Genomic DNA, 18464 nt, shown 5'->3' on the forward strand with positions numbered 1-18464 from the left:
GGACAAGCCAGGCTGGCGTCCGCCGCCTCGGGTGCAGTGCTTTTGTCCCCTTGCCTACCTGGCACACACCGTTCTTACCCATCACATCAGCAACGTGACCTCATGGGGAGCCACTTCCTCTGCTCCCAAGGCACCTGGTGCACAGTGATTACAGAGCACTTGTCTTACCGTGATGATGTCACAGTCCCCCAAAGACTGAGAACCCCTCTGGGGCACAAACTGTTTCTACTCGGCTCGTGTTTCCTCATCAGGGCTCAACACACAAAAAGCACCCAACACCTCCCCACTGAGTTGATTCTCCCTGTCGGCAAACACACGTGGGTCAGCGTTTCAACATCCCAACTGAAGATCTTTTCGGTAAACCCAGGAGATGCTGGAAAAGCTGGCAGGCCAGTTAGAAGCAAGAAAAACATAGCAGGAAAACCCAAGGTTTAGGGAACTTGTGTCTGGCAGGAAAAGTACATGGGGTTCCCTGCTCCCCTGAGAAAACTCCAGCTGCTTTGACATCCTCTGGCCCCTGCAAAAATCCTTCTGAATGTGTTGGCTCTGAAGCGGATTTTTAAATGCTTGTAAAGCATACACACGTCTGGATTGCTTACAAAAACATTGATGTCTTTTTAAAAATGAAGTAAAAACACCTATGATCTCTAACTAGGATAATCGTGAGCAAAAGAATAAACTGTTTCCGAAAAAAATAGGGAAAAGGAGAAATGTAAAACACAATTTTATCCACAGAGTGTGGTCAGTGCACAACATAAGCTACTGATTAATAGAAACAGGCTGATTAATAGAAACACGGGGAAATACATTTATAATAACTACTGTGTAGTGGGTATTGACTATGGCCCACACACTAAGCAAAACGTTTTACCTTCCCAACCTCAGTCAGTCCTCACAACCCTTCTAGAAAGCAGGAGTTACTCCATCAGTTTACAGACTCAGAAAGATTAAATAACGTTTCTAAGGTGAAACAGAGCTGGGAATGAAATCCAGGTCTACCAGCAATGCTCAAAGCTCACTTAATATGAACTTGTTCTGGCTGGGTGTGGTGGCTCACGCCTGTAATCCCAGCACTTTGGGATCAAGGCTGAGGCAGGCAGATCATGAGGTCAGGAGTTCAAGAGCAGCCTGACCAATATGGTGAAACCCCGTCTCTACTAAAAATCCAAAAATTAGTTGGGTGCGATGGCGCATGCCTGTGGTCCCAGCTACTCGGGAGGCTGAGGCAGGAGAATCGCTTGAACCCGGGAGGTGGAGGTTGCAGTGAGCTGAGATCGTGCCACTGCACTCCAGCCTGGGTGACAGAGCAAGACTTCGTCTCAGAAAAAAAAAAAAAAAAAAAGAACTTGTTCCTTTTTATGATCTATTTGACTAAGTATTTTAAATCACAGTTAAAATAGAGTTCCTGCCTTTGCAAACGGTATATGCAAACCTGCCAGGCCTCAGAGCTTCTGAGCCTCAGGACCTACCCCCAAAGGCCAGCCTATAGCCACATTCACACACGTGGCCCAGACTCATCCTGAATGGCCTGTTTTGTTTTCAATAAACCCGAGTCATCAGCTTACTTTCTTATGATTTACCTCTTTTCCTATCAAGTTCACATGATCATATGTGAAGCTCAAAGAGCTAGTTTCCTTAACTGATCTAGTGATTTCCTGGAAAGCAGTAAGAAACTGACGAATAATCTAACATTTTGTAATGGGCCAAGAATATTAATAGGCAACTCATTAAAAAGGAAATACAAATGGCTCAACTTATTTTTGAGTTTATTCATAAGAGAAATGCATATTAAAACTATAGAAACACTATTTTCTAACAGTCTGGTAAAGATCAGAAAACTTAAAACACAGAACGCTCTCCTGCACAGGTGGTGGCCAACTGAGGACGCTCCTCTGCTGGGGGCAGGTTCAGCAGCACCCACCGCCATGGCACACACTTTGACCCAGGAGTCCCACTGCTGCGGACTCATCTGTCAGACTGACGTGCCCACTACACCATTTACTGAGGCAATGGGTGTAACTGCAAAGGACCGGATACGACTAAAATTGCCCTTCATCAAAAGGAGCCCAGGTAAGTAGGCTGTGGTACACCGTACAGCCATGCAACCCAAAACAATGGGAAGCCCAGCTGGGTGCGGTGACTCACACTTGCAATCCCAGCCCTTTGGGAGGCTGAGGCGGGCAGATCACCTGAGGTCAGGAGTTTAAGACCAGCCTGGCCAACATGGAGAAACCCCATCTCTATTAAAAATACAAAAATTGGCGGGGCATGGTGGCGGGCGCCTGTAGTTCCAGCTACTCAAGGACTGAGGCAGCAGAATCACTTGAACCCGGGAGGCAGAGGTTGCTGTGAGTAGAGAACGCACCACTGCACTCCAGCCTGGGAAACAAGAGCAAAACTCTGTCTCAAAAAAAAAAAAGGGGAAGCACGTTCAATATTGCTACTGAATTCTTCAAAATATTAAGTAAAAAACCAAAAACAAACACAAGCACTACACAAGAAACTGGTGATACAGGCGTCTCTGGGCTGGGGAAGTGGACGGCTGGGGTGGGTCATTTCACTGTACACCCTTCAGTGCCTTTTCAATTTTGAACCGTGTGAATATATGAGTTATTCAGAAAAACAAAATTAAAACGCCTATAACATACTGAAGGGCTCCTTGCTCCTACCATCTCTGGCTTGGCTCCGTGTAACTGAGTTGCTGTACTCTCTCCTGCAGCATATATCCTGCCTTACAGAACTCCACATGGCAAATGAAGTCCAGGCCCTGTGAAAGTCACTGACCAGACAGGTGGGGACTCTGGCCCCGCTGCCCGCTGCCTAAGGGGAGACGCCTCCCGGTGCCCAGGGCTGCACGCCCTCCCGCTGCCTCCAGGTGGCGCCACAAGGCCTGCTGCCCGGAGCAGGTGCTGGCGGCCGGGGGAGCCTCACTTGGGGCCTGGAGCTTGCTGACCAACAAGCAAAGGAACAGGCAGGTGCAAATAAGTAACATAAAATAGAAACTAACTTTATTTCTCTGGAAGAAGCAGGTACCGAATGCTGGGGCAGCAACTTTGCCGACAGGCTGGTGGGAAAACATGGAACCACACGGGAACTGGGTGGAAGAGGAAGCCCTGATGTCCTCCAGGGCGGCTGCCCCTTGGTCTCCTTCCAGCCCGGGGCCTTGGGCCCTGGTCCCCGCCAGAGAATGGTCTGGCGCCCTTTCTCTGCCTCCTGAGCCACCTCAGGCTATTTCCAGGCACAAGATCCTGAGGCCAGCCAAGTCCCATTCAAGTCCATGGTGAGGCCACCAGTCACATTCTGCCCAACACCCCAACTGCCTGCCAGGGGCCCCCTGGAAGAAGGCCCAGTCCTAGGAGGTCCTACCGGGTGCTGGTCCGCCTCTCTGCGGCCAACACATCCTGCCTGCCCAGGTCCAGTCAGGTTTCCTCCCCGTCTGGTCACCCAGGGCAGGGCCTGGGGGCACTACTCCAGCCACAGGCCCCACCCAGGACCCGGGCCAGAGGCAGGTCACACCCAGAGCCTGCTGGGGCAGCCCCCAGGCCTGTCTTCACCGGGCCCCTTCCTCATCTTGGCTGGGGCACCGAACCAAAGTCTGCAGGGACAGCGCTGGTGCGGGAGGGATGGGCAGGGCAGGGCTCCCAGCCTCCCGCTGCCTTGCCCTTGCTCCGTCCCCAGGAGCAGCAGGGAGCAGCAGGTCCTCCAGGCCTGGATGGGAGCATCTCCCCAACCCTGGTGGATGGACAGGCTCAGGCGATTCCTTCAGCCAGGTCCTCTGGCTCTCCAGACACGTCTCAGCGCCTGCAGAATGGGAAACCAACAGCAGTTACACAGGTTACAGAAAGGTCAGTGGGGCGGGTACCGGGGGCCACAGGAGTCACCGTCTCCTAGTGCCAGGCAACACCACTGGAAGCTGGCAGTCCCCAGCAAGAACTGTGAAATTTATCATCCTGGATATCCTTTCTCTGTACTTTAATAAACGATGAGTAAATTAACTAGCACTCCTGCGTATTAAAAGAATCTGTGGACGACCGGTGCGAAAAAGCCCAAGCCTAAGTGGGTGTCAATCAGTAAGAACCACCCGAGACAGTATGGGACAGACGGGGGACATGAGGTGCCTGTGTCCCGGGTGTAAATCAGTAAGAACCACCCGAGACAGTATGGGACAGACGGGGGACATGAGGTGCCTGTGTCCCGGGTGTAAATCAGTAAGAACCACCCGAGACAGTATGGGACACACGGGGGACATGAGGTGCCTGTGTCCCGGGTGTAAATCAGTAAGAACCACCCGAGACAGTATGGGACAGACGGGGGACACGGGGTGCCTGTGTCCCGGGTGTAAATCAGTAAGAACCACCCGAGACAGTATGAGACAGACGGGGGACACGGGGTGCCTGCGTCCTGGTGCCAGGCATGCTGTGCGTGATGTGACAGACACGTCCCCCATCCATCACGCCAGTCCCTTCCACAGGGTGGGCACTATTTTTTTATTTTTTTGAGACGGAGTCTCGCTCTGTCGCCCGGGCTGGAGTGCAGTGGCCGGATCTCAGCTCACTGCAAGCTCCGCCTCCCAGATTCCTGCCATTCTCCTGCCTCAGCCTCCCGAGTAGCTGGGACTACAGGCGCCGCCACCACGCCCGGCTAATTTTTTGTATTTTTAGTAGAGACGGGGTTTCACCGGGTTAGCCAGGATGGTCTCCATCTCCTGACCTCGTGACCCGCCCGCCTCAGCCTCCCAAAGTGCTGGGATTACAGGCGTGAGCCACCGCGCCCGGCCTAGGGTGGGCACTATTATCTACATACTTTACATATGGAGAAACTCAGCGCCATGCACAGGCCACGCTGCTGGGACACGGGCCCTGACTGAGCTGCCATCTCCAGGGCCTGGCCCATGTCAGCCCCACCTCCTGCCATGATGCCGGCTCCACCCATCTGACCTCAGTTCACTGCTTTTTGACTTGGCAGCACTCTCACATACATATTTTCATAATATATAAAGTATGTTTATATATGTACATATTTTAAATGTCTGTATTTTTTTACACTATAATATAAACCTTTTACAGGAAAGACAGTACATTTTCTTTTTAGTGAAAAAAAAATTTTTTTTTTTTGGAGACAGGGTCTCGCTCTGTCGCCCAGGCTGGAGTGCAGTGGCACCATCTCAGCTCACAGCAACCTCCGCCTCCCAGGTTCAAGCCATTCTCCTGCCTCAGCCTCCCGAGTAGCTGGGATTACAGGTGCCTGCCACCACACCCAGCTAAATTTTGTATTTTTAGTAGAGACGTGGTCTCACCATGTTGGCCAGGCTGGTCTCGAACTCCTGACCTCAGGTGATCCTCCCTCCTTGGCCTCCCACAGTGCTGGGGATTACAGGCATGAGCCACGGTGCCCGGCCAACATTGAAATTTTAAATGTTACTTTAAACAGAAATATGGAAAACACAGAGGTGAGACAGAGGTGTGTCAATCACAGGGCCCTAAAGCACCGTTCCCTGGAGCCGCTCAGGTCGCTGCAGGTGCTAGGGCAGCAAGGTCTCTTCAACTGGAGAGGCTCCAATTCCCCTTGTACTCGTTTGAAAACCAAGTGGCTAAATTGAAAACCAAGTGGCTAAAATGTCCAAATAAACACATTTAGGAGAAACGATTTCCTGAGCCCCGTGTGCGCCTCCCTCCCGCAGCTGGAGAGCTGTCTCCCTGGCCGGGAGTGGCCTGCGAGGTGCTGGGCTTCCTCCCAGCGTGGCAGGCTCCGGGACAACCCTCCTGGGGCACGGAGCGGGGCAGACTGTGGGGCTCACTCACTTGTGGTGGGCAGGGCCCCAGGAGCCCAGAAGGTGGCAGCCGGCCTGCTCCAGGTTCCAGTCGAACATCTCCAGCACTTTGTGGCACTCCCCTCTGGGCCGCAGGCCCAGCCCGAAGAGCTGCTCCACCTGGGGGTAAGGGTGGTGCCATGGACACGCGGACCCAGGGCACCAACTAGGGTGGGGAAGAGGAGAGTTGGAGCCAGGGGGCGGGGGGCTGGGGGCAGCAGAACCAGGCTTCAGGGTCCCTAAAAGCCAGAGCGAGCAAGAGGTGGCGGTACCTTCAGATACTGGGCAGCCCTCTGCACGCTCCAGCCGTGGCTCTGCAGGGCCGCCTGGCACTCCTCTGTGGTCACCCCATGCACCATGGCCTGCAGCTGGGCACACCCCCACCCCCGTCAGCACCACTAGGGCCCACTGCTCCAGGCCCCTTGGGCCCTGCCCCGCCTCACCCACAGCCAGGCTGGGTGCTCACCATCTGGATCTTGTCTGCTGGCCGGCCCGCCTCTGGCCCATCCCCAGGGCAGCCTCTCTGTGGCAGCCGAGCAGTGGCCCTCGGGGCTGGTGGTCGGGCCCCTGGGTTGCTGTTGTTGGTGGAGAAGTTGGCCTTGGGGTCCGAGGCAGCCTGGGGCATCGGCCGCACGGTGGCCGTGGGGGCGGCAGGGGCTGGGGTACTGGGTGGGGGCAGCAGCAGGGGCACAGGCAGGGGGGCCGGCTCCTCGGGGCTCTGGGCCTCATGCAGGAAGCGCTGGTAGCGCTCCAGGTAGGACGGCCGCTCAGGCAGCAAATAATAGTGGGTGCTGCTGACCTTCTTGCCATCCCGGACGATGGGCAGGATGCAGGGACCGGCCCGCGGGCCAGGCGCCTGGATCACCTGGGGGGCGGCGTACTTGGGGTCTGAGGCAAAGCTCTGGGTGGTGGGCATGGTCTTCCCAGGTGAGCCTGAGAGTCGGGGTGGCAGTGGGGAGCTACCAGGTGGTACCAGGGGGCTGGGTGTCCTCGAGCCTTGAGGGGACAGGGGCTCCCGCGGAGGCACCCGGGGAGGGGAGGCAGGTCCAGGCCACCGACCAGTCTCCTCCTCGCCCGAGGGGGCTGGAGACAGCTGGACGTGTGGGCGCGTGGGCCGAGGGGGGATGGGTACCCGGGGGGGCACCTGGGGCTTGTCGTCACCCCCTGGGCTGGGAGAGGGGGTCGGGGAGCCGGCTGGAACCTGCAGTTGCCTCATGCACTCCTGCTGTAGCGCCTGGAAGATCTCTGCGGTCTGTGCAGAGCTGGGTGGCTTGCCCCCACCCTGGGGCGGGAGGAACAGGTTGTCCTCCAGGGGAGGGGGCAGCCGCCCCTGCTCAGGCACAAAGGCGTAGTTGGTCTCGCCCTGGCTGGGCCCAGCAGGGACCCCCATGCCCACCAGGGTGCTGTTGATGGAGCAGACCTCAAAGTCATCCTCATCCTGGGCCACATCGTCATAGGCGGGTGGAGGGGGCAGCGGGCGGGCATCCCAGTCCACCACAGGCGTGGGGTGCAGGGGCCGGGGCAGTGCCCGCGTGGGGCTCTGAGGCGGGGTCTCGTCCAGCAGGGAGCAGGCGTCCATGGCCAGCTGCGCCAGGGAGGGCGCACAGGGCCGCAGGGCGGGGACCACGGGCTCCTCACCAAAGTCGATGAGCGTGACCTCGGCCCCACTGCCTCGGCCGGCCTTGGTGCCCGGCACCCGCGCTGAGGGCTTCGCCAGCCACAGCCCTCGGGGCAGGCCTGGCTTCCGCAGGCCCAGCCTCTTGAAGTCGCTGGACAGGGGGTCCTGGTCCTCGCTCACAGGGTCATAGGTTGGTTCTGTGAGGAAAGGGAGACCCCGACAGGAAGGCAGTCAGACCGGGTCAGGGGCACAGGGGAGGTGGCACATGGGAAAGAAAGCCGAGTGTCCCCCAGCAACCCTCCACTCCCAATACCCCCACAAGGTCCGAGGTCAGCCATTGGCTGCCAGGTTCTCAGTGCACCTCCGACCACTTGATCAGGAGGGCGGAACCTGCTCTGCCCAGCAGGCAGCCCCGTTTGGGCCCGTGAGCCCCACCTCCCTCCGTCTAAGCTGGAGCAAGCAACACTGGCTCCTGCCCGTCACTCCCTCCATCAGCACAAGACCCTGGCAGCTCTGCTCCTGGGCCCCGGCGAGTTAGTAAGCCCTCACCCCCGCCCCCGTCACGGCACACCATTAGTGCAGGCACGGAGCCGCCTCCTGCCATCAGGGCCATAGGAACCATCCTTGGAGAGGACAGCGCTCCTGACCAACCGCCACGAAGCCCAGACAGTGCCTGCAGGTCTGAGAGGCAGTGAGGCCGAGGCAGAAGCCAGGGCCACACTCGTGCTCCAAAGCCCAGGCAGGTCTGAGAGGGAGGGAAAGCCTCAGCTGCACTCGTGCTCCAGAAGCCCAGGCAGGTCTGAGAGGGAGTGAGGCCGAGGCAGAAGCCAGCGCCACACTCGTGCTCCAGAAGCCCAGACTCTGGGGGGCAGGCTGGAGGAGGCAGGCATGCTAGGCCAGGCCAGCCGCGGAAGCTCACAGCACACACCAGCCTCCCCTCCCACCCAGCTGCCCGGGCTCTGTACCTTCCAGGAGAGGAGTGAGAGAGAGGGGGCGGGGGCGGGGGCCGAGGCATCGGGAGCAGCCCCACTTACTCTGAGTGAAGAAGGCAGGCTGAGGTGGGCGAGGTGGAGGCTCCCCTGCAAGAAAGGCCATGCGGACAGGGGGAGAGGGACGGAACAGGACAGAGGACAAGGGAGGAAGACGGCCGGACGACAGGGCAGAGTGTGGAGAGAGAGGAAGGGAGAGAAGTGAATGGGGGCGAGTGAATGTACAAGCCCCCAGCACACGGGAGGCCGCGGGCGGCAGGATGAGGAACACGGCAGTCTGGTATGACAGGCAGAGGACCGGGAGATGGAGGAGGCTCCAGGCAGAGCCGGAGCATGGTGGGGGTTTGGCTTGGGACAGGAGAGCAGGATTAGGGGGAAGTGAGGAAAGCCAGGATCTGAGCTCGGCCGTGAAAGGAGGGAGGAGGGACGCCGGGGCGGACGGGGCTGCTGCAGACCCAGCCTGAGGAGGCCCACCTCGGCGGATACAGCTGCCTGTCTTCCACCCCACGCCCAGCCAGAGCCAGGGACACAGCTGTCCCGCCTGCTGCCCTGACCCCACTGTCCCCAGAGCCAGAACAGCAGGCTCAGGGTGGCCTGTGAGGACAGGGCTCCTTCCTGAGTAGCCAATGAGTTAGGGACACCAAGGAGCAGAGGGGATCTTACTTTTCACCCCTCCTAGATGCTGGGGGGGCCGGGAGGTGCTCAGTTCCACGCTCAGCAGGTCCGGGGGGTCCATGGGGTTTCCCAGATACAGTCTGTGGGGGAGAGAGGCAGGGGAAGCGTGTGGAGGGGCGGCAGAATCTTATCAGAGCCCCTTCTTAGGTCTGGAGTGCAGGCCTCCCGCCTCCCAGTCCACAGATCCTGACCACTCATCTCAGCTGGAACCAGAGGAGAGACACCAGGGTGTCCTGGAGAGAGGGCAGAGAAAGGACATCTGACCCCAGGATGGAAAGCCTAGGACTTCAGGGGCTCCAACTGCACCCTACAAGGGCAGAGGTGTCCTCCACAATCCCCAGGTCCCTAGCCCACACCAGGCAGCCGCGGGAGGGCACACACTTCTGTCCCGCAGGCCACGATGGGGGGCCTGAGAACAGGGCATGTCAGCTACAGGGCCCGGCCAGGGTGGGCAGGAGGCACCCTTTCACACATGGCCAGGAGGTACGGGAGAGGCTGGGCCACCTGTCCTGCTGTGGATCCACCCTCCATCCCTGCACCAACTGTCAGTATCTACGACTTAGTCACTGGGGCTGATTAAAGCCCGGAGGAATGGGGCTGGGCTGGCCACGGCATGCCAGGAGTGGGGCAGAGGGCACCAGCCTCTCCCGGAGGTGTCTGCAATCTTTCACCCCAAGTCTCAGGCCCTTGCTGGGTTCTTTTTAGGCAAAACACATGGGCTGAGCCCTGTGAGCTTGGGGTTCTGGTGTGTGGGGGTCCGGTGGGTGAAGGCCTCTCAGGACAGACCAGAGTATCAGACGTCAGCAGGAGAAGGGCTGCAGAGGCCAGGGACCTGGAATCCCCCTGTGGCCGGCAGAGAGGCTTGGAGGCCTGGCGGAAGAAGCTTCCAGGGCCTCCCTGGGGTGTAGCATCCCGGAAGCGACTGATTCTGTGTGTCCTTCCCAGATGCCCCTCAGTGGCCTTATCCTCTTACACAGGAGGCAGCGCCCCTCCCAGGTATGGAGTGAACTCTGCAGAGTACTGTGCGGCTGGGAGGCGGACCTGCCACCTAACGTGCCCTCTGCCGTCCCCAAGGTCCCCAGACCTGCTCTGGTTCTGGGAAGCAGGCTCGCTCCCACGTGCACCTGCACACATCCCCAGGGCCCGAGCCAGTGGGTTCACGTCTCCAGGACTCTGGCACCACCGGCAGGAGAAGGAAAACCACTGTTTGCGTGCAGGGGTCACGGAGGTCACGGGGGGTCACGGGAGAAGCTCTGCCCCTCAGCAGCTTCCACTGGGTTCCTCCCAAGTCCATTTTCCTAAGGCCCGGGTCCCAAGAGGGGTGACAGCTGTAGCTCCGGGGACCTTTCCACCAAACAGGAGTCCATCCTCAGAAGCTCCTGACCCTACTTTCATCTGTGATGGGCAGGAAAGCTTCTCTCAGGACCCCTGCCTCTGAGCAGCACGTTCGAATTCAGAGTGCATTTACAGCCCTCCCCTCGTCGGGGGGGTGGACCCATTTCACAGATGAAGTCAGTCTCAGAGTTAGGAGATCAGCCCCCCGAAGCTTGAAAATGGCAGGGAAAGCACATTCCCCTGGAGAACCCCCATCAGGCTGGGCTTTCTAGGGTTCCACAGCTTCCCGAGGGTAAGGCCAGGGGTGAGGAGGGGAGAGTGGCGGGTCCGGGGCTGAAGCCCGAGCGAAAGGTGAAGAACAGGTTCCGCCTATGTGTGCCGTGCTGAGGGCCCTGGAGTCCTGAGCGGGGCATCCATCCCCGCCCCGTACTCACTCGTCAATCCTGTCTGGGAAGCCCCAGCAGTGGCGAGGGTCACTGTCGCCATGCCCCGTATGGATGAAGCTGTTCTGCAGGGGCTGGCTGATGTCCTGGGCTGACAGGCCGGCCACGGAGGTCACCACGTTGCGAGGGAAGGGTCCCACACACAGCGTCCGCGTGTTCTGGCCACGCCACCAGTAGTTCTCGGCCCTGCCCGACAGAGATGGCACAGTGAACTCGAGGCGTGGCGGGCAGCCCCGGCACAGGCACCCTCCTCACACCCTGGCCACTGTGGCAGAACGAGGATGGGGCTCAGGCCTGAGGACCAGACTGTCTGCCACCGGCCCTCCTCCCCCACAGCCCCCGTGACCCACCATGCCCCATACAGGCCTGTTTGCACAGGGCCTTACCCTCAACTCTCTAGGTGGGCCAGGCAGCTTTCCCTACAGTTTGCAAATAAGGAGGCACGTTGGAGGCTGCTGCAGCAGGCACTTTCCCTACGGTTTGCAAATAAGGAGGCATGCTGCTGCAGCAGGCAACATGACCTGTCTACAGTTACCAGAAAGCTCCCAGCAGAACCGGGACCCAAACCCAGCTTTCAGGTCTGCAGGGCCAGTGCCCCAACCACAGCTCCTCCTCGCTCCCCAGTCAGTCCCCTGGCAAGGCCGGGCCCCAGGCCTCTTCTGGCCACTGGCTTTCACTCCTCGGCTGGGTTCCAGGAGTTCTGAGAGGTGTGGGGGTGTCAGGGGACACCGAGGGCCTTGCACTAGGCTGGGGGCCAGGCCACCAACTACAACCTGCCTCCTGCATGCAAACCCGTGAGAGTCTAGAAGCACTCCGGGCAACTCAAGGCCTCCCCACCACTTCACATGCTTCCGGCAGTTTCTATCACCTCCTGGCAGGCCTGCGGGAGCCTCCCCGTCTCCTCAGGAGGGGCTCTACTTGTGTCTTAAAACAAGAAGTCCAAAAGGGAACTCAGTACTCCCACAGTGACCAGACAGTGGGGCTGCCAGTGCCCTCTGACCTCAGTCCCCTCTGACCTCAGTCCCCCCTGACCTCAGTCCCCTCTGACCTCAGTCCCCTCTGACCTCAGTCCCCCTCTGACCTCAGTCCCCTCTGACCTCAGTCCCCCTCTGACCTCAGTCCCCTCTGACCTCAGTCCCCCTCTGACCTCAGTCCCCCTCTGACCTCAGTCCCCTCTGACCTCAATCCCCCTCTGACCTCAGTCCCCCTCTGACCTCAGACACGAAACCTCTGTTGCTGCGGCCTAAGCCGGGGCAGGGGCCGGGGCCGGGGCAGGGGCAGCGGGAGGGAACGCACGCCAGGAAGCACAGGGCTCCCCCAAGACACTCCTGACACCCGAAGGCTCTGACAGGCTGTGAGGCTCCCGCCTCCGTGCTGGACTTGCTCATAAGTGATGCCGTGGGCAGAGCATCTGCGCAGGCGGGGGCGGTGACAGTCCCGTGCTGCTGGGGTGGACACATGTGGCACCACACTGCACACCCTCCCCACCAACCCCCGCTTCACCTGTCCCAGGACCAAAGCCTGAGGAAGGGCTCCTCTGAAACACAGTCAGGCCCAGGAGAAAGGATGGAGAAGGCAGCGCCGCGGGCACCCAGACCCACAGCCTTGTGAGGTGACCAGGCCTGGCTGGAGCGGCTTGACTCCGGGAACAGCCCATCCCAGAGACCAAAGTCAAACCCCAGAGCACCACAGTCCGCAGGGGGGTGGGAGGTGAGGGGAGGCGGGGGCCCAGGGAAGCTCGTGGAGGTGGGGGGCGGGGTGCATGGAGGAGCGGGTGGGGGGGGCGTGGAGGGGCGTGGGGGGGCGCGTGGAGGAGTGGGGGGGGAGGCACAGGGAGGTTGGTGGCCGGGGGGTCGCAGGGAGGAGCGGGGGGAGGGGGTGGCGTGGAGGCGGGGTGGGGGGCAGCGCGAGGGGAGCATATGGAGGACCTGGGGGAGAGGCACAGGGAGATTGAGGGCCTGGGGGGCACATGGAGGCGCGGGGGGTGGCACGTGGCGGCGGGGGGTACATGGAGGCACGAGGGGGTGCAGGGAGGTGGAGGGTGCATGGTGGGGGCGCAGGGAGGTTGAGGGTCTGGGGGGCAGCGCAGGGAGGCGCGGGGGGCGGGTGCGTGGAGGGGGACGAGTGGAGGCGCGGGGGGGGGAGCTCAGGGAGGTTGGGGGCCTGAGGGGTCGCGGGGAGGCACATGGAGGCGCCAGGGTGGGGGGAGGCGCAGGGAGGTTGGGGGCCTGGGGGGGGCGTGAGGGGGCGCGGGGAGGTGCAGGGAGGCAGGGAGGTGCAGGGAGGCACGGGGGGCGGGTGCGTGGAGGGGGACGAGTGGAGGCGCGGGGGCGGGGAGCTCAGGGAGGTTGGGGGCCTGAGGGGTCGCGGGAGGCACATGGAGGCGCCAGGGTGGGGGGAGGCGCAGGGAGGTTGGGGGCCTGGGGGGTGCGGGGAGGCACGTGGGGGCGCGGGGGGACGGCGCGTGGAGGGGGCGCCTGGAGGCACGGGGGGGGGAGGCGCAGGGAAGTTGGGGACCTGGGGGGGCATGGGGAGGCACGTGGAAGCTGGGGGGTGCAGGGAGGTTGGGGGCTTGGGGGGTGGGGGGGCATGTGGAAAGCGGGGGAGGTTGGGGGCCTGGGGGGGGGCGTGAGGGGGCGGGGAGGTGCAGGGAGGCACGGGGGGCGGGTGCGTGGAGGGGGACGAGTGGAGGCGCGGGGGCGGGGAGCTCAGGGAGGTTGGGGGCCTGAGGGGTCGCGGGGAGGCACATGAGGCGCCAGGGTGGGGGGAGGCGCAGGGAGGTTGGGGGCCTGGGGGGTGCGGGGAGGCACGTGGGGGGCGCGGGGGGACGGCGCGTGGAGGGGGCGCCTGGAGGCACGGGGGGGGGAGGCGCAGGGAAGTTGGGGACCTGGGGGGGCATGGGGAGGCACGTGGAAGCTGGGGGGGTGCAGGGAGGTTGGGGGCTTGGGGGGTGGGGGGGCATGTGGAAAGCGGGGGAGGTTGGGGGCCTGGGGGGGGCGTGAGGGGGCGCGGGGAGGTGCAGGGAGGGCGGGGGGCGCGGGGAGGCAGGAGGCTCCCCCTGTCCAGCCTCCCATACACAGGGCACCGGCCCTGCCCCACCATGCACAGCCACCCTGATTCCCACCACGCACAGGCAGGGTGGGAAGGAAGGAGACAGGACAACACCCCGAGAGGGGACAAGTCCGAAAAACAGGGCGACTCGAAGGAGCAGAGCCAGGGCTCCCCAGCACGCGCACACAGCCTCCCGAGGCGGCCGTAGGGGAGGAACCCCGGCACCAGCCGGGCTGCGGCTCCCCTGCTACACCCACGGGCTCCCTGATGGCTGCCCGGGGCCAGACGCTGGACTCTGCTCTCCACCTCTTCAGGGGCGCTCATCAACCAGGTGAGAACGCAGCTGAGGCGGAGACCTCACTCAGAGCAGCATGACGTGCCCAAGGCAGGTCACTCCCTCTGGCCTTTCCCTTCCACCAGCACTGCCCAGCTCCTGGCACAGAAGCCTCCTCTGGGACCCACTTCTGCGAGGGAAAGGAGACACCAAGCCCACCTCCCTTAGTGCAGGCGTGGCCGAGGCAAGAGCCCCCATGGCTGCCGGGAGTCCTGACACCACTCCAGAAAACATGCTTGCTCCTGGAGGAAGGAGAGTTAAGAGGGCAGAGAATGTGTGCAAGCAACACCCCTCAGGATGGCACCCAAGCACATTCCGAGGCAGCTTTTCCCCCAAGAGGACCAGTGTCGCTTCTCACAGCCCACACGCACCCGTGTGAGGCTCAGTGTGGCCGAGGTACCAGCAGCCCAGAGGGGACCGAGGCCAGCCCTTCCCTCCAGGCCCACCCCGTCCGCGTCCTCTCTCTCCCGCCACCAACAGGCCAGAGTCCCTGTGGCCATGGGAGGGCCAGGGCTGCCACCGGGCAGTGACTGAAGCAGGGGCTAATGAGGACTTTCTGGGGAAGCAGGAAAAGGGTCCAACACCTCCAGCATGAACCTTCTACCTCCTGCTGCCCCTGGGCCTCCGGTCAGCGTCTCTGGGGTAGACAAGATGGAAAACAGAGGCCGGGCGCTGAGAACTGCCTAAGGCTACCCCAGCTCTGGAAATCTCAGCACCGTGTTCCTGTCCTGGCCGGAGGTAGTCCAGAAATGGCTCAACCAATGCCAGACATTCTGTTCAACGCCTGCCTGCTCTTCTCTCTGGGGGTCCCAGGCGCCCAGGCCTGGAGAGATAACCAGGATGCCTGGCTCTCACCCCCAACAGGAAGCCGAGGCTCCAGAGCCAGACCAGGCCAAGGACCCGCAATGGATTCCAACACCCGCTCTGTATGCGGAACAGAAGTGCTGCCAGCCACCCCTTCCTCCAAATGAGCCCCCAGGAAAGACCAGTCATCAACTGTGTCTCCAAATCTAGACAGAGCACGAAACACCTAGGTGTCTTCCCTCTGCCCACAGCCTGAGAAGGACTGAGCCTAGACTCAGTCAGAGCTGGGGCAGGTGGCCTCCCAGACTCCACACCAGGAAACAAATGCTGGACACAGCAAGCGGGAAGTCACTGCGAAGAGAAGGCCAGGCTAGGAGGGAGGCCCAAACACAGAGACTCACATGTGCAAAGCCAGGCCCAAAGACACAGACAGAGCCATCTGTCCAGAGACATGGAAACGGAGGCAGCCACACAAACATGGAGATATTCAGGGACTGAGAAAACAAGGGGGCAGAATCAAGCTCTGCCACCACTGACACCCAGGCCCGCTCCCAAGCCTCACCGGCTGTCGTGGCCTCCTGCCCCTCACCTCCCACCTCCTGAGCAGCTTCAGGCACGGAGGGCAGGTGCTGTGGTCCAAGCCAGGGCTGGTGGCCCCGGGGAAGGAGCCCCCAGCAGCAGCCACAGGGAACCAGCGGCTGGGGCTAACAGGAGCCTTCGACGGAAGGGCAGGGCAGGGCGCACCCACAATCCTCCCGGGAGCAGCCGCTCCCGGCCCCTCCCGCTGCCCGCCTTGCCCCGTCGGTGACCTAAAGCACCAACTCCAGAGACACACGCCCCAAACACAGGCCACTCCGAGTCACCCCTGGGGGCACTGGCAGGCACACAGGCTCCTGCTGAGAGCAAGGGAAGCGGGCGGTAAAGATCTGGGGCTCCGGCGGCAGCACAAGAGGGGCCAGGCCAACGGCTCTCCAGCTCGTGGAGGTGGACATGGGACGTGGGGCTGAACTTTGGGCTGGAGGCCCTGCCAGGTACCTCCAGGGGACCCCCACACTTAATCTCCCCAGAGCACCACGCTTGCAATCCCATCCCTGACCCCTCCGCTCCAAACCTGCAGAATGTGTACCTCCTGTCTCCAAGCCTCCCTTTCTAGAACCTTCTGCTTTCTTCCCCAGCATAACACCCCCAACCACAGGCCCTGCAGTCTCAGTATGTCATTCCTGTTCCCGGACCCTGGGCCGAAAGGTGAGGGAGCCGGGCCTGGGAAGGCTCGGGGTGTCGGGGCCACAGTGGTGCAGGTCACACTCCATGCAGCCCCCCCAGGTCTCCTCCCTACACCCCCAAGAGGCACAGGATTGCACCGAAGGCTGCAGACCCCTAAAACCTGCAGTGTAGGTGGAAGAGGCTTCCTGGGAAGCAGCCCCACCCCCTCCTTGCCTGGCCTGAGTCACAGGAGCTGAGAGTACAGGGAATTTCCTCCACTTCACTCTTCTTCCTGGTCCTCACTACTCCCCGCTGCCTCAAAGGCACCTCAAACCCCTGCCCTGCCCCCACCAGTTCCTCAGACACCTGGGGATCAGCTAGCAGAAGGCAGGGTCAGCAGTGGGTGGGGCCTCAGGGCAGGCGCTAGAACTGCGGGGGCTCGGGGAAGACAGGGCTCTGGAGAGGCTCTGGGAGGAGGGTTAGGTATAGAGAGGGTCTCCCCAAGGGGAGATGGGAAGAGAGGACCAGAGGCTGGAGGCCGGCCTGGGAGCACACAGTGGGCTCAGCAGGAAGGATGGAAAGCTGGCAAGAGGGCAGGCTGGGCTGCTTCACCTACTGAAAGGCACCCAGGTAGGAGGTTGAGTCCCTGTGCCAGGAAGAAGCAGGGAGAGAAGCAGGGAGGAGCAGAGGAGGAAGCACAGGAGTCCAGAGCGCTGCTGCGACCCAGGCCAGGCCAGGCCACTCCCTACCCCTCCGTAAAGGCAGCCTGGCCCAACCACAGAGCCAGGGCTGGAGCCCAGTGGGAAAGGGTGGTGGAAAGAAGCTGGGCAGGAAAAGGCACTAGGGAGATGGAGGCAGGCCTGTCCTCCCCTCACACTGCAGGGTTCAGGCCCAACCACCAGCCTGTGTGTGGCCAAGGGAATCTTGGAGGCCAAAGAGATCTGTCCACAGGCCCCTCTGACCTGTGCCCTTCAAGCGATCCCAGGGCGGGCCCAGCCCCGCACTCCCTACCTTCCCTCGATGACGGTGATGACGTCATTCATCTGGATGTGCAGTTTGTCTGGCTCCTCAAAGTCCTGAAGGGCCCGCATGTCCGTAGGCTGGGCCTGGGGGAAGGGAAAGGTCATTGCCAGCTCTGGGACTGACGCCTGGGTAGCCCCTCAGCTTGGACCCCCCAGCTCTCCTGGGCTGACCTGTCCCTCACCTCCAGCAGGAAGTCCCGCAGGGCCACAAATGTGGGTCTGTCCTCTGGCTTGTGAGCCCAGCACTGGACCATGACGTTGTAGATGTCCTGGGGGCAGTCCTCAGGCCGGGGCAGCCGCTCCCCCTCCTTGTCGATCTTATGCAGGATCTGAAGGTGAGGAGGTGCAGAGTTTGAGGACAAACAGAGCACCCAACCCTTCACTTCCCGCCTTCCCTCCGGCCTATCCACAGCTGCAGCAGCTGCTGCAGGGCCTGGCCTCCAAAGAAGGGATCTGCCTGCCCGGGAGGGGCCCTCTCCAGAGCCCTAGACCCTTCTTCCCAGGTCTGGGGCCTCGGAATGAGTGGATGTGGCAAGGGCTAGAAAAGGAGGGCAGGCCCCAGCTTTTCCCTCCCCGTCTCTTTGCTGGGCTCTCCCTGAGGCCATACAGATACGGGGCGTGGGAGGAGGGAGTCCATGGGTGACAGGCAGTTCCGGCAGGGCCGGGCTGCAAGCTGGGAATGGAATTCAGCCCACCGGCCCTACGGGGGCCACCTCCCAGCCCTCACCTGACTGCCATTGAGGCCGATCCAGGGCTCCTGGCCATAGGTGAACATTTCCCACAGTGTCACCCCAAACATCCAGGTGTCGCTGGCATGGGAGAAGGTGCGTGTCTTGAGGCTCTCGGGGGCACACCTGGCAGAGGCAGGGGTCAAAGAGAAGGCCTCTCAAACACCCTACTTGCGTCCGCCCTGGGGACTTAAAACACTCATTCGGCAAACACGTGTTGTGACCCCCTGTGCCACGTTCAGCAGTGGGTCTTGGGGGCGCCGTGTGAAGTGGGCAGGACTCCTTGACGACACGGTGCACAGACTTGGGGAAAATCACCTAAGCCCAGGTATCTTACTCACTGCAGCCTGGCGTGGTTAGAGGATAAGTTTCCCAGCCAGAGAAGCAGGGAAATGAAGGAGGTCAGAGGCTCTAGGACGGGGCAGGGAGAGAAGATCACAGGCTGTTTTCTGA

The 18464-nt window shown here is 61.3% G+C and overlaps 1 protein-coding gene and 1 long non-coding RNA gene across 2 annotated transcripts in view; both read right to left on the minus strand.

The window, feature by feature from the left end:
* Positions 1-2986: 2986 nt before the first annotated feature.
* On the minus strand, positions 2987-5354 carry LOC115899219. The gene is made up of 2 exons (XR_004058929.1): positions 5297-5354; positions 2987-3801 (listed from the first exon to the last, which is right to left on the minus strand). It is a non-coding gene; the product is annotated as an uncharacterized LOC115899219 (long non-coding RNA).
* Positions 5355-5797: 443 nt separating this feature from the next.
* Positions 5798-18464, minus strand: part of TNK2 (tyrosine kinase non receptor 2) — a 28282-nt gene continuing 15615 nt past the window's right edge. The window contains 8 exon segments of the mRNA XM_030936706.1: positions 5798-5929; positions 6082-6171; positions 6276-7624; positions 9080-9171; positions 10861-11055; positions 17273-17367; positions 17466-17612; positions 18011-18137. Of these exon segments, the coding sequence (XP_030792566.1) occupies positions 5798-5929; positions 6082-6171; positions 6276-7624; positions 9080-9171; positions 10861-11055; positions 17273-17367; positions 17466-17612; positions 18011-18137 (2227 nt within the window).

Source organism: Rhinopithecus roxellana, chromosome 1 (genome assembly GCF_007565055.1).
Source record: "Rhinopithecus roxellana isolate Shanxi Qingling chromosome 1, ASM756505v1, whole genome shotgun sequence".
In the NCBI taxonomy this organism is placed as follows: Eukaryota; Metazoa; Chordata; class Mammalia; order Primates; family Cercopithecidae; genus Rhinopithecus; species Rhinopithecus roxellana.